Source organism: Rana temporaria, chromosome 10, assembly GCF_905171775.1.
Source record: "Rana temporaria chromosome 10, aRanTem1.1, whole genome shotgun sequence".
Classification (NCBI taxonomy): domain Eukaryota; kingdom Metazoa; phylum Chordata; class Amphibia; order Anura; family Ranidae; genus Rana; species Rana temporaria.
In genome coordinates this window covers 99323770-99347824 of record NC_053498.1, presented here as the reverse complement: position 1 = coordinate 99347824, position 24055 = coordinate 99323770, and the positions used below count along the sequence as shown (strand labels likewise).

At 43.7% G+C, this 24055-nt stretch overlaps 1 protein-coding gene across 2 annotated transcripts in view; it reads right to left on the bottom strand.

Annotated features, from left to right (window-relative positions):
• The window catches only part of LOC120915371 (collagen alpha-1(XII) chain-like), a 140521-nt gene that overhangs the window by 37112 nt on the left and 79354 nt on the right, over positions 1-24055 (bottom strand). For both annotated transcript variants that reach the window (XM_040325801.1, XM_040325802.1), the window contains exons 2-4: positions 14451-15017; positions 3126-3404; positions 136-411 (exon numbers count right to left, since the gene is read on the bottom strand). In XM_040325801.1, the coding sequence (XP_040181735.1) occupies positions 136-411; positions 3126-3404; positions 14451-15017 (1122 nt within the window). The remainder of the gene's footprint in view (positions 1-135; positions 412-3125; positions 3405-14450; positions 15018-24055) is intronic.

Here is a 24055-nt window from a genome sequence, read left to right as displayed (position 1 = left end):
AACTTTTATGGAGTAGGGATTGCTATATACAATTATAGAATTTTTATTTTAACTATCCCTTTCGCGTGCCAACTCTTAAGAGGCATCATGTACAACTGTAATAAAACATGTGTGTAAGAAATATTTGGCGCTCACCTGGAAGGGTAGTGACGTAGATTGTTTCAAGTTGGACAGATTTGTCTGTGGAACCCGGTTTAAGTGTCACCTGATAGGTTGTGTTTGGTAATAAATTACTAAGTACCACTCTGGTCTCATCTCCAAATAATGTCTTCTGGAGTCGGGTTTTTGGATCAGATACAACTGAGTACTCCAAAACATAGCTTCCTGTATCTCCAGACAACCTTGACCAAGTCAACCGAAATCCTGTGGTTGTTACGTCATCAGCTTCTAGTTTTCTTTCCTCTGTAAATTCTAAAATTGTAACGGAAATTCTGTACTCATAAATTCAGCAATGCATAATTATTACTTATACATCAGAGGTCTAAAATTAACATTGAAATTTCCTGTGGGTGTACAAACAAATATTAATTTATATTGGCTAAGTAGTGTGGTAAGGGCCAAAGTCAGCATCCAATTTTTTTTTAACAAATGACCAAGGTTGGGGCTGCTTGTCTGACTTGTAATTCTCATGTTACAGTCTATTCTTTGTAAATCCACTATGGTTGGTAGTCTGCCTAAACTGAACCTGACTTAGCCTAAAAGGTTTCTAAGTGCTGAAGCGTGGCCACCTTGTGGAGCCTGCAAATGGACCCCTTCCCCCTCCCCCCTTTGGACATAGGCCTATGGAGATTACTTGCCTAAGTCGAGGGCAAGCCATGCCCCTTTTTGTGAATACCCATGGCATAAAACTGTCATCTTCTAAACGCTTCTTTTTTTTTTGCACCTGTCTTCTTCGGTCCATCTAGTGCCATTATTTTAATACCAGACCTTTGTTGGATTTGTCCTGCTGTTACCATCCATTGTTTTTTGATAACAAGATGCAGATACGAGATTGCAAGTCCTCTCTTCTAGGTTGCACATTTATAGTTGGGACAATATTGGCCTAGTGTACATTGGAATATGTGACCAGTTAGGGTCTATTCACACCATAAGCCATGTTCTACTCCAGAAGGCAGTGTATGCTGTCAAAGGAGTGATGCCAGTGCTTCATTAATGACTCGTGGCACTTTAAAAAAAAAAAAAAAATTCAACTATATTCAAATGTTACAAAGAGACATTTAATTTATCTTTATTCACCACAGTGGCGTATGATGCAGAGTATTCCATTACATTATGCTGCACTGAAAATAGTACTGCATGTCTTACCTTTTTCACCACTGTAGCACATGTTGTGATCTGAACACATAGGACTCAGGACATACTGCCTTGTCTATCTGCTAGGACTGCGTTGGGCAGTGGTACCCAAGACATATGGTTTAGATAGGCACTCAAGGTCGATTGAGTTTTGCTTTTATTCCTCTATATCAGGGCTCGATAAATCCCGGTCGCCAAGGCGACTAGAAATAGCGTCCTGGCGACTTGGCTTGGAAGGTGGGCAAAAAAAAAAAAAAAATTGTTCCATGGGACCGGCGCTCTGCGGACTAGGCGGAAGCCGCGGCCTCGCCTAAAACATCCTGTCCGCAGCTCGCCGCGATCCTGGGAAAAGGCTGCGAGCGGCATCTGCCGCTCAAGGCCTTTTCCCAGGATCGCTGCGGGCAGGATGTTTTAGGTGAGGCCGCGGCTTCGGCCTAGTCCGCGGAGCGCCTTTTCCCCAGGATCGCGGCGGACTAGGCCCTCACCTCCCCCGCCGCTCGATCGCGGGGGGGCCGTGATGTCCAGTAATTGAGGCTGCGGCTTTGCGGCCTTGTGAAGTCCCTAGCTCTTCCTTGTGTGAGCTGGCGCCATCTGGTGGTGGCCGTTGGTATTACAAGTTAAGCATTACAAGTTACACAGCAATTCTAATGTAATTTTTCACTATTTTCACTGCCATCTTCTTCCCTCTAATTAGAACCCCCAAACATTAAATATATTTTTTATCCTAACACCCTAGAGAATAAAATGGCGATCGTTGCAATACTTTCTGTCACGCCGTATTTTCGCAGCGGTCTTACAAGCGCACTTTTTTGAGAAAAAATTAAAAAAAAATGTTATTAAAAAATAAGACAACAGTAAAGTTATCCCCACTTTTTTTAATATTATGAAAGATAATGTTACGCCGAGTAAATTCATACCCACGCTTCAAAATTGCGTCCGCTCGTGGAATGCCGACAAACTTTTACCCTTTAAAATCTCCATAGGCGACGTTTAAAAACATCTACAGGTTGCATGTTTTGAGTTACAGAGAAGGTCTAGGGCTAGAATTATTGCGCTCGCTCTACCAATCGCGGCGATACCTCACATGTGTGGTTTGAACACCATTTACATATGCGGGCGTTTTCTGGCTCCTAACTTTTTTAGCTGGCTCCTAGATTCCAAGCAAATTTGTCAAACCCTGGTGTAATGACAGGTAGATTCCCTCTGGATGGCAGCTTTGGGGGGGGGGGGGGGGAAATCGATGGGAAAATCTAGAAAATCTTTGTACCCTAATCTGAGTGTCACTGATGGCCCCTACATGTACAGTGCACCTCATTCCCCACCTTGTCATATGTGTAAACATAAGGCAAATACATACAGGCAGATCTCAGATGCTTATGTACTGTACAGAGGCCATTAGGCTTACACCAATTTACCTGGTATGTTTCTTGTCTGTGGCTAAAAAAGAGAACACCCAGAGCATACCAAAGCAAACATGGGGAGAATATACAAACTTAATGCAGAAAATGTTCTTGGGCGAGAACGTTAATTATGATTTGTAAAGCTAAATTGCTAAGCACTTGCTTTTGCTTTGCATCACTATAATGTCCTTTGATCCCACTTGTTTACTTAATGCAACAAACCCAGAATTAAAGAATGGAGATTGGTTTAAACAATGTAGAAATGAAAAAGGAAGTATTTATGTACAATAAAAATATATGCATAGCGTATTTATTTGGCACTGTATAAACATGATAACCAAAAATAGATTAATATTGTCAAAAACATGTAAAATCCTAATGCATTTTTCATTTTTAGAAACCTGAAAATCTTCATTACAGTTTTCTACTTGCCATGAAGAGTGGAGACTTGGATGGACTGAGGGCTGGCATAATCCACATTTGATTCGGGGTAAAGCGTCACTTGATAGGTGGTGTTTGGGATTAGTTTATTTAACACCAAGCTTGTCTGATTTCCAGGCAATGTCTCCTGCATCTTCTGCCTTGGATAGGCTAATGGGGAATATTCCAGTACATAATGTCCCGTGTCTCTGGAGAGGAGTCTTGGCCATATTAGCCGGAAGCTTGTAGTTGTTATATCCAGTGCATGTAGTCTCTTTGCTTGGATCAGTTCTGAAAAGTTAACACAAATATTATGAAAATGTACAAACTTTCAATGTCTAAAGCATTTATAAAAAATATTATGATCTCTTTTACCGTCTAAATTTTAGAAAAATCATTTGTAAAAAATCTCAGCTGCATTACCACTATATGTACACAAGATGGCAGCATTGCTTTTACTCTGAATTCACTACCAGACTCCAGTTTCTTGTGGATGGCTAAGGGGCTCAACTAGATACTTATTCAAAGCCGCATCTTTCACAATCACTCTACTTCAAACAACCAAGCTGAATATTAAACTTAAAAAAAAAAATGTATTACCATAGAGTATTCCCATAAGCCTAAATCTTATTATTTTTCATTTTTCCTCCCCCCCCCCACCTGTGTACAGCCTTTTGCGAATTTAAAGTAAACCTGTCATCAATAAAATACAAGGGTTGCAATTTCTGCCAGTTGCTTGATTTTTATGCTAAATCTGGAACAGGTCTATACATCATTAATGACAGTCTGAAGTCCTTATACTGTTTAGCGCCCTGCTCCTGTTGCGCTATTTTGTAAATCTAGTTACCTGAGCTGTAGTTTAGCTCAGAGGATTATACCAAATTGTGGGTTTCTGTTCCAGTCCAGCCGTGTGGCACATGTTCCCCTTGCCTGCAGGTGTCGCTGTCACCAGGAGTCAAGGTTGGAAATGCAATAGGCTGGATGCAAAAAAAAAAACTCTCCAACATCTACTTACAACTCAAATATCAGACATGGATGGACTGCTTATCATGTTTGGCATCAGGTCTCAATGTATAGATTTTTTTTTTTAACAAATATTTTTTTATTTCTTACTTGGAGATCCTGCCATGAACTGCACTTCCTGTTGCAGGCTGACAACACTAAGCCACCTTGCAATTCCAGTGATGTTGTCAGCATGCCACCAAATAAAAAAAGAGTGTACAGCAGGCTGACAACTGTAATGGATTGACTTAGGTGTCACTGCATCCACAAAAACACTTCAACGCTCAATGCAAGATTCTCCCAAGGATGCTAAAATGCGTAACGCTTTCTCAGGTGCAGCCCTCCACAGATTGGGAAATCTTTAGTCAACTGCAAAAAAAAAAAACACATACAAGAGGGCGCAAGCTTCTTGTGCATTACCCCCAAATAATTTATTGCATCCCCAAAAGACAAATAAATACTCACAAATGTATTAAAAAAAAAACAAAAAAAAAAACAGCGGGCATATTACATAAATACTTCAGCCATGGACGGTATGTCCCATCATTGGACTATCTGATTGGTAAGCTGATGCCGCTTGAGAACGGTCTGATGGAAAAAAAACAAACAAACGATCGAGTCAGAACGCGGTGACGTAAAACACAACGACGTGCTGAAAAAAACTAAGTTCAATTTCTTCCAAGCATGCGTCAACTTGATTCTGAGCATGCGTGGATTTTTGGGTGTGCCTACAAACGATCGTTTTTTCCTATCGGTTAGGTATCCATCGGTTAAATTTAAAAACAAGATTGCTTTTTTTTAACCTATGGATAAATAACCAATGGGGCCGACACACGATCGGTTTGGTCCGATGAAAACGGTCCATCAGACTGTTCTCATCGGTTTGACCGATCGTGTGTACGCGGCATAACACATTTTGGGAGACTTGCTCCCTTCCTCAGAGCTGAGGAAACTGAGGAAGGGAGCAAGACTCCCGAAATGCATTAGCTTACCAATCAGATGGTCCAATGATGGGACATACCGTCTATTTCTGAAGTTTTCATATTTGCCTGCTGGGTTTTTATACATTTGTGAGTTTTGTCTTTGGGGGTGCATAAAATTGCTTTGTGGTGATGCATGAAGAGCTTACGCCCTTTTTTTGCAGTTGAATTATGGGTGTTTTTTATAAAAACTTTGCATAATTGGTCATTAATGAATGTTCTCAGGCTGCATGCCCTGGAGATCGTATGTTATACATTGAAAAAAAATGTCAATGGGGAAAATACTGCATTATGGCCACTAGGTGGAGCAAAGGAGCATGTTTGTTTTCTGTGATACTCTGCATCATCTAGTAGGCAATAATGTGGTTTATTCTTGCGTTCTCATTCTGCACAATATGAAAATTAGCATTTGCACACATTTGTGCGTACAAGGCTTAAATTAAATTACTGACCAAAAAGGCAGATTTTTTTATTTTTTACTGAAGGATGCGCGCCGCTTGTTTACGCTCCTGTGTGCATATGCACATTACAATTAACCACTTAACCCCCGGACCATATTGCTGGTCAAAGACCAGAGCACTTTTTGCGATTCGGCACTGCGTCGCTTTAACTGACAATTGCTCGGTCGTGCGACGTGGTTTCCAAACAAAATTGGCGTCCTTTTTTACCCACAAGTAGAGCTTTCTTTTGGTGGTATTTGATCACCTCTGCGGTTTTTAGTTTTTGCGCTATAAACAAAAATAGAGCATCAATTTTGAAAAAAATTAATATTTTTTACTTTTTGCTATAATAAATATCCCCCAAAATATATATATATAAAAAAAAGTTTTTTTCCTCAGTTTAGGCCGATATGTATTCTTCTACATATTTTTCGTAAAAAAAAAAACACAATAAGCGTTTATTGATTGGTTTGCACAAAAGTTATAGCGTTTACAAAATAGGGGGTAGTTTTATGGCATTTTTATTAATATTTTTTTTTTTACTAGTAATGGCGGCGATCAGCGATTTTTTTTCGGTACTGCGACCTTATGGCATGACCAATGGCATTTTTATAGCGATCAGTGCTATAAAAATGCATTGATTACTATAAAAATGCCACTGGCAGGGAAGGGGTTAACACTAGGTGGCGGGGAAGGGGTTAAGTATGTTCCCTGGGTGTGTTCTAACTGTAGGGGGGTGGCCTCACTAGGGGAAATGACTGATCGCTATTCATACATTGTATGAACAGAAGATCAGCATTTCTCTCCCTGACAGGACCGGGAGCTGTGTGTGCGATCGGTTGGTCCCCGGAGCTGAAGAACGGGGAGAGCCGCGTGTAAACACGGCTTCCCCGTTCTTCACTGTGGTGGCTGCATCGATCGTGTGATCCCTTTTATAGGGAGACACGATCGATGACGTCAGACCTACAGCCACACCCCCCTACAGTTGTAAACACACACTAGGTGAAACAAAACTCCTTCAGCGCCCCCTGTGGTTAACTCCCAAACTGCAACTGTCATTTTCACAATTTAAATGCATTTTTTGCTGTGAAAATGACAATGGTCCCAAAAATGTGTCAAAATTGTCCGAAGTGTCTGCCATAATGTTGCAGTCACGAAAACAATCGCTGATCGCCGCCATAAGTAGTAAAAAAAAAAAAAAATGCAATAAAACTATCCCCTATTTTGTAAACGCTATAAATTTTGCGCAAACCAACCGATAAACGCTTATTGCAATTTTTTTTACCAAAAATAGGTAGAAGAATACGTATCGGACTAAACGGAGGGAAAAAAAATGTTTTTTTTTTTTTATATATTTTTGGGGGATATTTATTATAGCAAAAAGTAAAAAATATAGCATTTTTTTCAAAATTGTCGCTCTATTTTTGTTTATAGCGCAACAAATAAAAACCGCAGAGGTGATCAAATACCACCAAAAGAAAGCTCTATTTGTGGGGAAAAAAGGACACCAATTTTGTTTGGGAGCCACGTCGCACGACCGCGCAATTGTCTGTTAAAGCGACGCAGTGCCGAATTGTAAAAACCCCTTGGGTCATTTAGCAGCATATTGGTCCGGTCCTTAAGTGGTTAATGTTTCTATAATATTCCAACACTGTCCTCTAGCTTTATATCTGTCAGATGAGCTCTAATTCATCTCCAGGAACCCAATGTTGTCCTATGGATCTAGGTATCTGGGATAGAAATACTTTTGCTCCCTTTTAAAAGCTGTTGGTCATATTAATGAAAATCTGTCACATGTGAAGAAAGATCACAGCTTTGCAGAGCAGACTGTGAAATCCTATTTACTTTTTAAAGGGAGCCTGTGATGATAGAAATACGGGATCTGCCATTGCTGACTTGTTTTTAAAGGAAACCACTCCACCCGCCTTGACGTGGTGTGCGGATTGTACATTGATCAGTGTATTTTTTTAGCACTGATCAATGTAATAATATCACTGGTCCCCATAAAAGTGTCATTTGAGGGTCAGAGTTGTCCGCTGCAATGTTGCAGTCCTGCTAAAATAAAGTCCTGCTAAAAATCACAGATCGCCGCCATTACCAGTAAAAACAATCAAAAAAATAAGGGGCCAGATTCAGCAAAAACTGCGGCGGCGTAACGCATTGTCTTTACGTTACACCGCCGCAAGTTTTCAGCGCAAGTGCCTGATTCACCAAGCACTTGCGTGTAAACTTACGGCGGTGTATCGTAAAGATGTCCGGCGCAAGCCCACCTAATTCAAATGGGGTGTGTACCATTTAAATTAGGTGCGCTCCCGCGCCGAACGTTCTGCGCATGCTCCGTTTGGAAATTTCCCGCCGGGCTTTGCACGAAATTACGGCGCCCCAACGTGTTTGTGAATGGTGACGTGCGTAATGTACTTACGCCGAAAAAAAATATTAAAATTTGACGCGGGAACGACGGCCATACTTTAACATGGCTGGTGTAAAGTTAAGCCATGAAAAAGCAGGCTTAACTTTGCGACGGGAAAAAACGACTTAGCCAAATGCCGTTGTATCTTGTTTGTGAATCACAAATTAAGATACGACGCGGCAGGGTAGTTGAGCATCATGGGAAATGTAGTGCTAAAACATCTGGGGTGCCGAGGTTCACCATCACTGTACTAGAGAGTAGAGGGGAGGTTCTGGATGTACTAGAGAGTAGAGGGAAGGTACTGGAGGTACTAGAGAGTAGAGGGGAGGTTCTGGAGGTACTAGAGAGTAGAGGGAAGGTACTAGATGTACTAGAGAGTAGAGGGAAGGCTCTGGATGTACTAGAGAGTATAGGGAAGGTTCTGGAGGTACTATGGAGTAGAGGGAAGGTACTAGATGTACTAGAGAGTAGAGGGAAGGTTCTGGATGTACTATAGAGTAGAGGGAAGGTACTAGATGTACTAGAGAGTAGAGGGGAGGTTCTGGATGTACTATAGAGTAGAGGGAAGGTACTAGTTGTACTAGAGAGTAGAGGGGAGGTTCTGGAGAGTATAGGGAAGGTCCTGGATGTACTATAGGAGTAGAGGGAAGGTACTAGATGTACTAGAGAGTATAGGGAAGGTTCTGGAGGTACTAGAGAGTAGAGGGGAGGTTCTGGATGTACTATAGAGTAGAGGGAAGTTACTGGAGGTACTATAGAGTAGAGGGAAGGTACTAGATGTACTAGAGAGTATAGAGAAGGTTCTGGAGGTACTATAGAGTAGAGGGGAGGTACTAGATGTACTAGAGAGTATAGGGAAGGTTCTGGAGGTACTAGAGAGTAGAGGGAAGGTTCTGGAGGTACTAGAGAGTAGAGGGGAGGTTCTGGATGTACTATAGAGTAGAGGGAAGTTACTGGAGGTACTAGAGAGTAGAGGGAAGGTACTAGATGTATTAGAGCGTATAGGGAAGGTTCTGGAGGTACTATAGAGTAGAGGGAAGGTACTAGATGTACTAGAGTGTATAGGGAAGGTTCTGGAGGTACTATAGAGTAGAGGGAAGGTACTAGATGTACTAGAGCGTATAGGGAAGGTTCTGGAGGTACTATAGAGTAGAGGGAAGGTACTAGATGTACTAGAGCGTAGAAGGAACGATCCGGCGTCTAGGGAGTCTGAAGGTTCTATTAAATAGAGGAAATTTCCTAAAAGTTTAGAACATAGCAAGGAGATTCTGGAGCACAATATATTTGCAATAAAGAAAGGAGGTTCCAGATTGTTTATAATTTTAGTTACAATCTATCATCGGAATAGTGACTATGGACTATGCCTACTTGATCACAAGCCTGTGAAATTACTAATTATATTGGATTCCACTCCATGCTGGCAAAGATTCCCTGTGCGCCCTTTTAGTGCCTGTAAATAACTAGCACTTGCTATGTCATAGATCTGCAAACAGCAGCCAGAGCTGGCCAAACACATGATCTATATCTAGTAACCAAAGGCGTGTCACTATGTTACTCAGGTCTAAAGATAAATATTTTACTACGTCACAACTGCTGGTCAGCAGAAAATATATATAGCTTGGTGGGAAAAATAAAAATAAACCTCTTACAAATAGCTAAATAGATTCAGTAAACATGGCTTGTGCAAGGGATCACGCTAAAGCACAAATATAGTAACCAAATGTGATTATCTGCACCGAAAGAAGCAAGATAAGAGCTCAGCAGGCCGAGGAAGCAGGGAGGCACTGTTCAACCACTTCAGCCCTGGCCATTTTTTCCGAAACGGCACTGCGTCGCTTTAGCGGACAATTGCGCGGTCGTACGACGCTGTACCCAAACAAAATTGACGTTCTTTTTTCCCCACAAATAGAGCTTTCTTTTGGTGGTATTTGTTGCGCTATAAACAAAAAAAAGCATACATTTTGAAAAAAACACAATATTTTGTACTTTTTGCTATAAAAATATCCCCATTTTTTTTTTAAAGCGATTTTTTTCTCAGTTTAGGCCGATATGTATTCTTCTACATATTTTTGTAATAAAAATCACAATAAGCGTATATTGATTGGTTTGCGCAAAAGTTATAGCGTCTACAAAATAGGGGATAGATTTACAGTCGGGACTGTGACATTATGGCGGACATATCGGACACTTTTCACACATTTTTGGGACCATTGGTGATTAGCGATCAGCGCTTTAAAAATGCACTGCTTACTGTAAAAATGTCACTGGCAGGGAAGGGGTTAACACTAGGGGGCGATCAAGGGGTTAATTGTGTTCCCTAATGTGTGTTCTAACTGTAACGGGGGGGGGGGGGGGGACTGACCTAGAGGAAATTACAGATCGTGGTTCCTAGCTATTAGGAACTCACGATTTGCATTTCCTCACTGAAACAGAACAGGAATCTGTGGCCCGGATTCACGTAGAAGCGTGCATCTTTGTGCGGGTGTAACGTATCCTATTTATGTTACGCCTCCGCAACTTTGACAGGCAAGTGCCGTATTCTCAAACCAAAGTTGCGGCGGCGTAGCGTAAATAGGCCGGCGGAAGCCCACCTAATTCAAATGTGGAAGATGTGGGCGTGTGTTATGTAAATTTAATGTGACCCCACGTAAATGACGCTTTTTACGAACGGCGCATGCGCCGTCCGTGAAAGGATCCCAGTGCGCATGCTCCATATTAACCCGCAAGAAGCCAATGCTTTCGACGTGAACGTAAATGACGCCCAGCCCTATTCGCGAACGACTTACGCAAACGACGTAAAACGTGAAAAATTCGACACTGGCCCGACGTCCAAACTTAACATTGGTACGCCTCATCTACGCCGCATATAGCAGGGGTAACTTTACGCCGGGAAAAGCCTAACGTAAACGGCGTATCTGTAATGCGACGGCCGGGCATACGTTCGTGAATTGGCGTATCTAGCCGATTTACATATTTCTAGGTGTAAATCAGCATACACGCCCCTAGCGGCCAGCGTAAATATGCAGTTAAGATACGACGGCGTAGGAGACTTACACTGGTCGTATCTTATACAAATTCTGGCGTATTTGATTCTTTGAATCAGGCGCCAAGATACGACGGCTCAGACTCAGAGTTACGACGGCGTATCTGGAGATACGCCGGCGTAACTCGCACGAGAATCTGGGCCTGTGTGTTTACACACACACGTCTCTGTTCTGCCTCTCGTGCCTGGAGATCGCTCGCGGCCGGCGGTCATCGCGACCACCGGTCGCGAGCATCGGCACCCCCACGATGCAGCGGGCACACGCACCTGCTAGCCGCTTAAAGCGACCAACGTACAGCTACGACGGTTCGCGCAGCGGAGCCAGCCTGCCGAAGTATAACTGCGGTTGCTCCGTAAGCAGCTAAAGTGGGCAAGTGTGGATAATCTGGCCTGACCAGCAGGAGACCCATGGAAATTGGCCACTTACCTGGTGGTAGATGTCAGCCAGGTGCACTGTCAGTGTCACTGGAATGGTGTGAATTCAATTCTTATTGGTTTCTATAAGTTTACTGGTCTTTTCTTTTTATCATACTATAGAACAAGTACCTGAGGTAACCAGTGTTGATATAACAATCATTTCCAATATAAGACTACAGTCTGTATTTCTCGATTATCACAAGGGATTCCTAGACTGCTTACATCAGCCCTTGGGTAAAGAGCTAGAATAACCCAAAGTTCTTTGGCCAGGATTGAAACTACTGCCACAGTAGTCCACAGAGAGGTCTGCGAGCAAAGAAGGCCTACCGTATTCTAACTGACTTCTCGATGATTCTGGTCAAGCAGCAGGGATGGACTGGCCATTGGGACTACAGGGAGTTTCCCGGTGGGCCGATGGCTCAGTGGGCCGGCTTTAGTGACAGCGGACCGCCGCACCCCCTCCACTCCTCTGTCTCTCCCTCCCCGCAGAGCTCACCTCCTCTCCCTCTCCACAGCGCTCACCTGGGGGGACAAAGAAGCAGGGGGAGGACCAGAGGAGCATGGGGGAGGGGACAGACAGCTGACTCAACAGCTATGGCCTGGGAGTTTCTCACTTCTGCCTAATCTTGTCCCATAAGGGGGGGCAATGAACTGTATCTTTTCCCCGGGTGAAATAATGTCTAGCTTCCCCACTGGTACTGCCTATAAGAGTACCAGTACCAACCATTCTACTCTAATAAAGTAGAACAGCTAGTGAAGGGGGAGAGGGGGCTTGGGTGGCCAAAGCGGGAGTTGTCCGGCTGCCATGGGAGAGACATGTCAAAGTGGGCCAGTCTGGATGAAGTCCATGGCCAAATTTTTGTCCCAGTCCAGCCCTGTCAAGCAGTACTGGGAAGGATCTACCTGCCACTGACCTATGCAGTTTCTGAAGTATATGTAAACATTGGTAGCTTCAGTTTGTTTGTTAGATTCCATATTCCTATATTCTCACATTCCCTTTTAATAACCAGTTACAGGACTGTGTGCTGTTCCCACTAAGGGTTGATACACTTTACAATAAAAACCCTAAAAAAAAAAAAAAAAAAAAATGTGTCTTACTGTACCCAAGTGGGTCCTAATTCGATGCTATGGTCACTTTACAAACTGCTTTCAACTTAAATAAAAATGAAAAAAAATCTTTTTTTTTTTTATGAAATGACTGTTTACAGGGTATAGAGACATAATAGTTAACTGATTCATTTTAAAAATGATTAAAAATAGATAAAAATCAATCACATAATGTACCTGCAGTTTCTAGTTTCGTTTTTGCATGTTGTTTCCTGCTTCTGTGATGTACAGAGCCACAGAGCCAATACAGGGCAGTGATGGTTTGGAAAACTAAACTGATTGGTGTTGAGGGGTTTTAGACACACAGTTATCACACCTCCTTGATTAGTGACCACAGAGAGAAAGCTCCCAGTACTGTGGTTATCAGGAAACAGACAGACAACCAGGAAGTGTGGAGATCAGAGAAGAATTACAGCAACTTGAGAGCAAAAACGAACAATGAGGACATGAAAACAGCACTGCATTAAATTAAAGGAAGCTATTAGGAGCTGTTTAGGAGCAATAAAAGGGAATTATGCCATTAGGCTTGAAGGGGCTGTAAAGGTTCAGATTTTTCACCTTATTGCATCCTATGCATTAAGGTGAAAAAACATCCGATACTTTCCTGAGCCCTCGAAAGTCCCGCGTTGAGAACGCGCTTGATTTTGGCCCGTTTTTTTCTGGCTCTTCATTGGATAGATTGATAGAAGCAAATGCTGGACTCTGTAGCGTGCCAGCAAGGTAACCCCCTTGGGAAAGCTCTTCCCAGGGGGGTTAGCTGATATGGTGGAGGAACCGAGACAGCCGCCGAGGGACCCCAGAAGACGTGGATCGAGGCCACTCTGTGCAAAACAAGCTTCACAGCGGAGACAAGTATGATATGTTTTTTTTTTTAACCACTAGCTTACTGGGCACATATACCCCCTTCCTGCTCAGGTGAAATTTCAGCTTCCGGCACTGCGTCGCTTTAACTGACAATTGCGCGGTCGTGCGACGTGGCTCCAAAACAAAATTGACGTCCTTTTTTTCCCACAAATAGAGCTTTCTTTTGGTGGTATTTGATTACCTCTGCGTTTTTTTTGCGCTATAAACAAAAAAAGAGTGACAATTTTGAAAAAAAAAAAAATATTTTTTACTTGTTGATATAATAAATAGCCCAATTTTTTAAAAAAAATCAGTCTAGGCTAGTCTAGTCTAGTCTATCAGTCTAGTCTAGGCTGATATGTATTCTACATATGTTTGGTAAAAAAAAAATCGCAATAAGCGACTGGTTTGCGCAAAAGTTATAGCGCCTACAAAATAGGGGACAGAATTATTATTTTTTATTATTTTTTTTTACTAGTAATGGCGGCGATCTGCGATTTTTATTGGGACTGCGACATTATGGCGGACACATCGGACACATTTTTGTCACCATTCACATTTATACTGCGATCAGTGCTATAAATATGCACTAATTGCTGTATAAATGTGATTGAAGGTGTTAACACTAGGGGGTGAGGGAGGGGTTAAATGTGTACCTTGCATAGTGTTCTAACTGTAGGGGGAGGAAACTGACTGGGGGAGTTGACCGATCTGTGTCCCTATGTACAAGGGACACAGATCGGTCTCCTCTCTCCCTGACAGGACATGGATCTGTGTGTTTACACACACAGATCCATGTACTTGTCTCTGTAACCGCCGATTGCGGGTGCCTGGCGGACATCGTGGCCGCCAGGCACGCGCATCGGCATCTCAGTGATGCGGCGGGCACGCGCGTGCCCCCCAGTGGCCAGGAGGAGCAGAGGCCGTAAAAAGACGGCCACTCAGAGAATTAGAGCCACCCTGCGGCCGTACAAAGTCGTACGGCCGTCGGGAAGTGGTTAAACAAACCTCTACTAACACTTCATTGAGGAATGATCAATAACAACTTGCATTTAATACATTTGAAATGGCTTATTGTGAGATCTATCCACATACCAATAATTGAGTCCCGTAGTTCTTTTGTAATGATACCAAGGTCATCCTTATCTACAAATTTAAGGTGTTTCTCATCTGGTTGACTGGCTGCCGCAGACAGTTCCTCAAAATTCCCACGACCCGTTGTGCAAACAATAAATACTGTAACTCCCATGTCTTTGAGAAGCTGCATTGGCTGAGAGATGTCATCCGTGGACAATCCATCAGTCACCCACACCATCACTTTGGGAACATCAACTCTGGAGCCAAACTTCTCTGTATACAGCTGCTTTTTCACATAATCCAAAGCTTTGCCTGTGTTGGTGTCCCCCATCCGTTGCTGTATGTTCCGGATGGCCTTTTGGACGTCCTGGCTGGATGTGTACTGGTTAAGTGGGAATTCCAGAGTGGGGTCAGTGCTGATCTGCATAACGCTAGCTTGCACGTCCTGTGGTCCATACTTGAATGGACGCAAGAGGTCCCCAATAAACTCTTTGACGTTGGAAAACTCATCGTAGGTGACACTCCCTGAGCTGTCCAATAAGAAGAGAAGATCGCCTTCCAAATCTGGAATGAAGCTGGTGTGGTCTGCATAAAAAAAAAGGAAACATGTAAGATTTTAAATGAAATTACAGTATTTTCAAATATACTTAGAGCACACCTGGACTCTAGATCAGGGGTGCCCAACCTTTTGAAGAGCGAGGGCCACTTAAGAGACTTGGTAACCGGTCGTGGGCCACAATGGGCGGAGCAGGTGGATGGCAGCCCACTCTACTCTATAGAACCCACTCTACTCTATTTTTTAGCGGATCGGATTGGTGGTAGGCATTTGTAAACAGACACAAGTCCATTTACATCTGCCACTCCTTAGAGGTGAGTGGTGGGTCCAATTGGGTGAAAGAGGCCTAATGCCCCATACACACGATCGGAAATTCTGTCGGGATAAACTGAGACAGATTTTTCTGATGGAATTACGTTCAAGCTATCTTGCATACACATTGTCACACCAAATTCCGAGAAAAATGAAGTTTAATGCTTCCGACCATGCGTCGACTTGATTCTGAGCTTGCATGTTTTTTTTTCTGCGTTGGAGTTCCATACAGATGAACGGAATTTCCAAAAAAGCCCGTCGGAATTTCCGATGGGGCACACACAAGTTCGGAATATCCGATAAAAAAATTCTGTCTGACTTTTTCCATCGGAAATTCCGATCGTGTGTACAAGGCATAAAGCTGCTTTAACTCTGATGCACTGTTTACCTGCATCACGAGTGCAGCACAGTTCACCTGTGGCTTTCCTGCAGGTTAGCTGCACTTTGCCATAGACTTCTATTATATCCTGTAGGTGTGATGCACTTTCAGAAAACACATCAAACTCGCAGGTAATAGAGGTCTATGGATCAGTGCAGGTAGCCCGCAGGTAAACTGCTCTTCACCTGCGGATCAGTTTAAAAGCAGCCCAGTAACCACTGAAGAACAGATATGCCTATATATATATATATATATATATATATATATACACTGTGATTTTAGTAATAAACGTACCTTTAATAACAGTATTCTATTCTATTCCAGAGCAGGAGGTCGCGGGCCACATCAGAGGGCTCCGCGGGCCACATGTGGCCCCCGGGCCACTGGTTGGGCACCCCTGCTCTAGATGAACCTATAGCAGTTGACATGATCAAGAAACATCAGGCACCTACAGTAGAAGAGACCCTTCTAATTGAGACACTCAATATCACACTCAATATCAATCCTTACTGCTCTAAAAGTGATGCTCACACCCCTCTTATCTAAGTTCTGTAACCATTAGAGGGGCGGACTGACAACTCAATGGGGCCCCCGGGCAATAGAAGCATGTCGGTTTTGGACATATCAGGGACAGATGTAAAAAAAAAAAACACAGATTTTTACATACTGTCCCTGGTTTTAATGAGCCTGGCAACCCTGATGGTGCCCCCTAGTGGCATGGGGCCCTCGGGCAGTGCCCGAGTGCCTCAATGGTCAGTCCGCCCCTGCATTAGAGCATTTTATACACATTTTTATAGAGCATTTATAGAGCACACCTTGGGCCTCTTAGTACCAACTGACTATAGTTTAAACACCACGGCCTACGCGAGTATTTTTGCTGACCATGTCCATCCCTTTATAACTACAGTGTACCCATCTTCTGATGGCTACTTCCAGCAGGATAATGCACCATGTCATAAAACTCAAATCATCTCACCATTGGTTTCTTAAACATGACAATGAGGTCACTGTACTCCAATGGCCTCCACAGTCACCGGATGTCATTCCAATAGAGCACCTTTGGGATGTGGTAGAATAGGAGAAAAATCTGCAGCAACTACGCGATGTTCTCCTGTCAATATGAACCAAAATCTCCAACACCTTGTTGAATCTATGCCACAAAGAATTACGGAAGTTCTGAAGGGTAAAGGGGGTCCAACCCAGTACTAGCAAGGTGTACCTAATAAAGTGGCTGGTGAGTGTACAGTATATGAACACTATTATTTCTATTATATGTATTTCTATTTTTTTATGTTCAGTAGACAGTGCTGTGGCTTATGGTATTCACATTCTTTATAAGGTAGCAGCAGTGACTATTTGTACAAAGCTCCCAACTGTCCCTGATTTGGAGCAATGTCCCTCTGTCCCTCATTTCTCCTCATTTGTCCCTCATTTCGGTCTGATCTATATATTTGTATATAAAATTCACTTTTTATCTATCAAAAAGTGTTTTCCAGCGCTAAACCTTTCATCTGATTTTTTAATTGTTGCATTTGTAAAATTCCAAAAGTTATATAAAGAAATAGTGGTAAAAAAAAAAGTACTTGTGGGTTTAAAAAATCTTGTTTTTTTGTACAATTCTCCTTTAAGGGGGCGTGGCAAGGGGGTGTGTCCTATGCCTGCATACTTTTGCCGATAGGTGTCTCTCATTCCCATGTCAAAAAGTTGGGAGGTAGGTTTGTATAATCAAATCTTTATAATCACTACATTAGGGGTTGATATATTGAATGTTATATTAGTTTTGGTATATTAGATTAGTGCCTATTGTGTCAGCCCCCCTGAGCGCGGTAACTTAAAGGGGAGTTCCAGTCATTTTTAATGTTTATTAAAAGTCAGCAGCTACAAAAAGTGTAGCTGCTGGCTTTTAATAAACATACACTCACCTGCTCCACGTTCCAGCGACGCGCCAGGGTTCCGCTCCTCTCCCCCCCTCTCCGGCCGGCGTCTTCATTCTAAGTGTGGGCACCCGGCCGTGACAGCTTTCGGCTTCACGGCCGGGCACCCACCGCGAATGCGCGAGCAGCGCTGCGCCATCCGATTGGACAGGAGATCGCCTGGGACCTGTCACGTGTCCCAGGCGATCGCCTACAGGGAGGGGCTGCCAAAAGGCGATTAGACTATTCGCCTTAGCAGCCCCTCGGCGGAAGGAGGCAGTGGAACAGGAAGTCCCACTCCTCCTGAAGCCCCCACTCCCCCCCCCAAAAAAATGACATGCCAAATGTGGCATGTAAAGGGGCGAAGAGTGGATTAAGCGGAAGTTCCACTTTTGGGTGGAACTCCGCTTTAATATATTTGAATAGGTAAGAGATGCTTACATTTTATAGTCTGCTTAGAAAAACAAAACTAGAATCCAATAAATATGGTCAACAGACGTGTTTCCTTTGATTTAAGTTCCGAATACACCACAAGAATCAGGAACACCTGTATTTGAAAAATGCCATTCTATAAACATCAAGTGACAAAGCCACGTGGGCCGTTTTGTCCAATTACTTTACTGGTGTAAATCTCTATCCTGGTGCCTTACCTCATCCTGCAAGAATTCCATGAGACATAAAATGAGACGTAAATCTTAAATAACTGCCTTTTGACCCTTACAAATTGCATATCACAGCACACCTAGCGAGGAACGCGAGGAGGAAGGACAGACTTTACTATGTAAACTCAGAGGGACAGAATACGTTACACCTATACAAAGTCCACTTCTACTGAGGAAACCTTCCTGGCAATAATAAACGTCCCCACAATATGTATATATCACACCAGCACCAGCAGTAAGTGATAGGTCCTAGTTAAGGTGATAGGTTATGTGTCAGAGTTGGTGGGGGCCTCATTTTAAAGGCTTGTTAAAGGAGTGGTTAACCACTTGCTTACTGGGCACATATACCCCCCTCCTGCCCAGGTGAAATTTCAGCTTCTGGCACTGCGTCGCTTTAACTGACAATTGCGCGGTCGTGCGACATGGCTCCCAAACAAAATTGACGTCCTTTTTTCCCCACAAGTAGAGCTTTCTTTTGGTGGTATTTGATCGCCTGTGCGGTTTTTATTTTTTGCGCTATAAACAAAAAAGAGCGTCAATTTTGAAAAAAAATACAATATTTTTTACTTGTTGCTATAATAAATAGCCCAATTTAAAAAAAAAAAAAATTCTCAGTTTAGGCCGATACGTATTCTACATATTTTTGTTTAAAAAAAAAAAAAAAAATAGCAATAAGCGAATGGTTTGCGCAAAAGTTATAGCGCCTACAAAATAGGGGACAGAATTGTTTTTTATTTTTTATTTTATTTTTTACTAGTAATGGCGACAATCTGCGATGGACGGCGACATTATGGCGGACACATTGGACACATTTTTGGAGCCATTCACATTTATACTGCGATCAGTGCTATAAATATGCACTAATTACTGTATAAATGTGACTGGCATTGAAGGGGTTAACACTAGGGGGTGAGGAAGGGGTTAAATATGTTCCCTGTATAGTGTTCTAACTGTAGGTGGAGGGGGGTGACCGATCTGTGTCCCTATGTACAAGGGATACAGATCGGTCTCCTCTCTCCCTGACAGCACGCTGTCTCTGTGTGAGCCGGCAATGAGAGATGATCTCAAATGTTTACATTTGAGATCATCTCTCATTGGCCGCACAGATCGCATAGCAAACGGCCACTCCGATTGGCCGTTCGCCGCGATCTGTGATTGGCTGTGTCCAAGGGACACGGCCAACACAGAGTTTCCCCGCTGCTCCAATTGACGTCCAGTTGGATTTTCAGGTCCGCTCTGTAGCCGTCGTTCGGCTATAGCGTGGGTCTGAGGTGGTTAAAGTGATACTAAATTATATTATTTTTCTCTAAACAGGGCCAGGACAATGGGTGGACTGGAGGGGCGGCTGCACTGGGCACTATGGTATTATGTGAGGTGGGGGCAAACACAAGGAGATTGAGGGGTGGCATGGGGTAAGAATTGTTCTAGGGGTGGAATTTAGGGGGATGCTAGGAGTAATGATTAAGGAGGATTTGTGTTGGGGGGGGGTGCTGAGGTAGGGTATTTGTGCTAGGTGGGGGGATTTGGGGGCTTGTGCTAGAAAAAGTGATATGGTAGAAGGGGGAGGGGATTTGTGCTATGAAGGGGGGGGGGGGTTAGGAAGGGGGATGTGTGCTAGGAGGGGGATTTCCAGTGGAGGGGGGGGGGTGTGTCCTTGGAGGGGAAATTTGAGGAGGATTTGTGCTAGGAGGGGTGTGTGTACTGGGAAGAGAGTGAATATATGCTCAGGGGGTAAGCATGCAGAATAGTGCACAATTATAATTTTTTTGGGAGGGGGTGATTTTTGCTGACACACAATGCTCATACATCTTAGGGGGGTGGCACAGTTTGGCATGTTTGCCCTGGGCTCTAGATCTTGTACCGACACAGTCTCTAAATAGAATTCACACACATCCACTACTTAAAGCGGAGCACCACCCAGAAGGGGAAGCTCCGCTTGTTTGCTTCCTCTCCCCCTCCCACATTTGGCACCTTTCGGGGGAGGGGGAATGGATACCTGTCGTAACCAAATATTCGCTCCCACTTCGGTTAAGATTGCCGAAATCGTTGGGTGGCAATCTATGAAATTTCTGGACCCTCCTCTTTCCCCCCTGCTGCCTTCTGGGAGACATACAGGTCCCAGATAACAGTGCGACTCGCGCGTGAGCAGTAGGATCGACGGATCCCTGGACAGGCACGTGTCCTTATATTAAAAGTCAGCAGCTACAGTATTTGATACTGTTTAGGAGGCTGTCTAATGTTAAGAATACCTGAAAGTGATATTATTATTATGGTACTTACCGTATTTATCGGCGTATAACACGCACCCTAACTTTAAGAGGAAAGTTTAAGGAAACACGCAGGCACAGTTTACCCTCTAGTTTCAGGGTAAAAAAGTGAGTGTTATACGCCAATAAATACAGTATATAGCTCCGTCAATTTACGCTGCACTTTACATGTACATTGTACATTCACATCAGTCTCTACCCTCAAGGAGCTTACAGTCTAAGGTCTCTCACATTCATATACTGGGTCCAATTTAGACAGAAGTCAATTAACCTACCAGCATGTCTTTGGCATGTGAGAGGAACCCGGAGTACCCGGAGGAAACCCACGCAGGCACAGGGAGAACATGCAAACTACAGGCAGGTAGTGTTGTGGTTGGGATTCGAACCGCCGACCTTTTTTACTGCTAGGTGAAAGTGATATGTACTGTTGTGTAATACAGAGGGGTTCTTAAAGTGGTAGTTATCTCTTTACTACCACTTTTACCTACAGGTAAGCCTATAATGAGGCTTACCTGTAGGTATAAAGAATATCTCCTAAACCTGTACGGTTTAGGAGATATTCCCCTCGCAATGCGCAGCAGGGATCCTCGGCTAAAGGCCCGGCAGCCGCTGGACCTTGCCGGGATGAAGTCTCCCGCGCACATGACGACATCGCCGCTCCAGCCAATCACAGCGCTGGAGCGGCGATACCTGGAAGACACACCAAAGCAAGATGACATCTCGCTCGGCATGGACCAGGTAAGTTCTCCACACCTCGTTCCAAGGTAAGTATTTTATAATGAGCTTGTAGGCGGTGCCTACTAGCTCATTATGCCTTTTGCCTTTCAGGTGTAAAAAACTTGTTGCGGGTATACAACCGCTTTAACATGTGGCTCTGGGCACATAAATCAGACACAGGAATGAGACACTGGACACGCACTAGATGACTTGTACTGAACTTCAGAAACTTGAAACAGTTCCAGCCGGCACAGGTGGTAAACAGAAGACGCTGGCCTTGGCAGCACTAGATAATAGTATCCAACTTGGAAGAGGCAGCACTGCTGAGCCTTGCAGGGAAACAAGGCAACTCTCTGTATAATGCAAATCCCGATGGCCATCCATTTTTAAGAGAACCAGTCATGACTTGGCTTGTGCAAGAATCTCAGTATTATAATTGTGCACAATGATTATTTAAAAAATGTAATTTTGACCTTATTTATGCTTACTTGGCTTGTGTACAGAGACAGGAAAGGATATGGAACGCAGTGTTTTAATTTGATCTTATGGATCAACACTTAAGCTGACCTCAAATGGTTGTGTATACTCCCTGTTGCACTGTCTGAGCCTGAGGCCTCAGCTAGTGTTCTCTGAACTTTCGACCGTTAAGAACGCGATGACGTACAACACTACGACGAGCCGAGAAAATTAAGTTCAATGCTTCTGCACATGCGAATTGTTTCCGAACATGCGTTGGAATTTTGCGCGTCAGAATTGCTACAGACCAACGGTTTTTCCGATAGGATTTTTTTCCCTCTGAAAATTTGAGAACCAGCTCTCAATCTTTTGCTGGCAGAAATTTCCGACAGCAAAAGTTCCGATGGAGCATACACACAGTCGGAATTTCCGTTCAAAAGCTCACATCGGACTTTTGCTGTCGGAATTTCCGATCATGTGTACAGGGCATTACATTTGTGGTCATAGGGAAGAATCCCAATGTTACAGATAGTTAAAAGATAATTGGTATCAGTGGTTACTCATCTGAGGGGCATAAATTGGTCATTACTCAAGGAACCCCTAGGAACCTCTGAAGGAACCCTGGTTGAGAAAGGCTGGTTTATACTCGTATTTTAGCTTCTGAGTGTTCCTTAAGGGTGAGGCAGTTGATGTCACACTTCAATGACCTTTTACCACCTAACTTTCAGCCAAATTGTTGGCTCCAGACAAAGTAAATAAAGCAATATAATGAGTTGAATATATAATATTTTTACACATAAATCTGTACAGTTCTAACTTTCAGATTATTTATAAGCACAGGCTTTCTTTAAATAGCATTTCTCTGAGAGGGCTCTGTACACAATACACTATATACAGTCCCTTAGACATACTCACAGCTTCACTTGCAAGGCTTTGTGTATTTAAGATCCTTGCAGAGTTCCTCATCAACAATATTGAGTAGCAATTATCAGGATCCATGGCCCAATACTTTGTATGCTTTACATTTTCTTGGCTCTTTCATTCCCTCATCATGTGTACCATGCTCAGTCCTTCACAGTAAGAGCCAACCTTGCTTGCCCCCTTTATACTGGCAAACCTATTTTTGTGTCTCAATGTGCGGCGTTCCTGTTGGTGGTATAATTGATTGGTTTGGGTGGAGACGATTGAGCCATCACATGAAATGCAGTGGTGGTGCATCCATAGTGGGAGCAGGAGCGCCGCCCCCTCTCTCCTGCACCCATCAATCAACAATACATAGATTCAACTCCCGCACCCCCCCCCCCCCCCGACCACCTCTCCCCCTTCACTAGCTGTTCTACTTTATTAGAGTAGAATGGCTGGTACTGGTACTTTTATAGGCAGTACCAGTGGGGAAGCTAGACATTATTTCACCCGGGGCAAAGAATCAGTTTCATTGCCCCCCTTATGGGACAAGATTAGGCAGAAGTGAGAAACTCCCAGGCCATAGCTGTTGAGTCAGCTGTCTGTCCCCTCCCCTATGCTCCTCTGTCGTCGTCCCTGCTCCTCCCCCTGCTTCTCTGTTCCCCCCAGGTGAGTGCTGCGGGGTGGGAGAGGAGGTGAGCGCTGCGGGAAGGGAGAGACAGAGGAGCGGAGGAGGGCGGCAGTCTGCTGTCACTGAAGCTGGCCCACTGAGCCATCGGCCCACCGGGAAACTCCCTGTAGTTCCAATGGCCAGTCTATCCCTGAATATATGTTTTGTAGCCGCTGCCGCCCACTATTCAGGTGTCCGGCCCCCTATCGAGGGATTATGGAGGAGGATGGCTGACCCAAACTGGCAGCATTTGAGGGGGCAAACTGGCAGCATTTGAGGGGGAAAACTGGCAGCATTTGAGGGGGAAAACTGGCAGCATTTGAGGGGGCAAACTGGCAGCATTTGAGGGGGCAAACTGGCAGCATTTGATGGCACAGTGGCGACAATTGATGGGCACAGTAGCTGCGTTTGACGGGCACAGTGAGGCTGCAATTGATGTGGTTCTTTTCCGTTTGTTTGCGTCCCCCCCAAAATTTTGAGCACCAGCTGCCACTGATGAAATGTATCTATGGGTTAGGGCGCCCGATCCCACCTGGAGGGCCATATGGAATGCCTAGTACTAAGCAGTTTTCATATGTAAATGTAAAATGTTTAGAAGCAGTAATGAAAACAGCAAAATACATATTTTCTGATTCCTACACATTTGAACATATCAGGACTATCTTGGAAAATATGGGTCACCTGGCAAAAGTGGAAACTTGGGAGATTTGTTCACATTGTGGAAAACAAAGTGAGAAGAGTAAAAAATAAGGTGACTTTGGGGATTTTCAAGTGACAGCTGATAAACA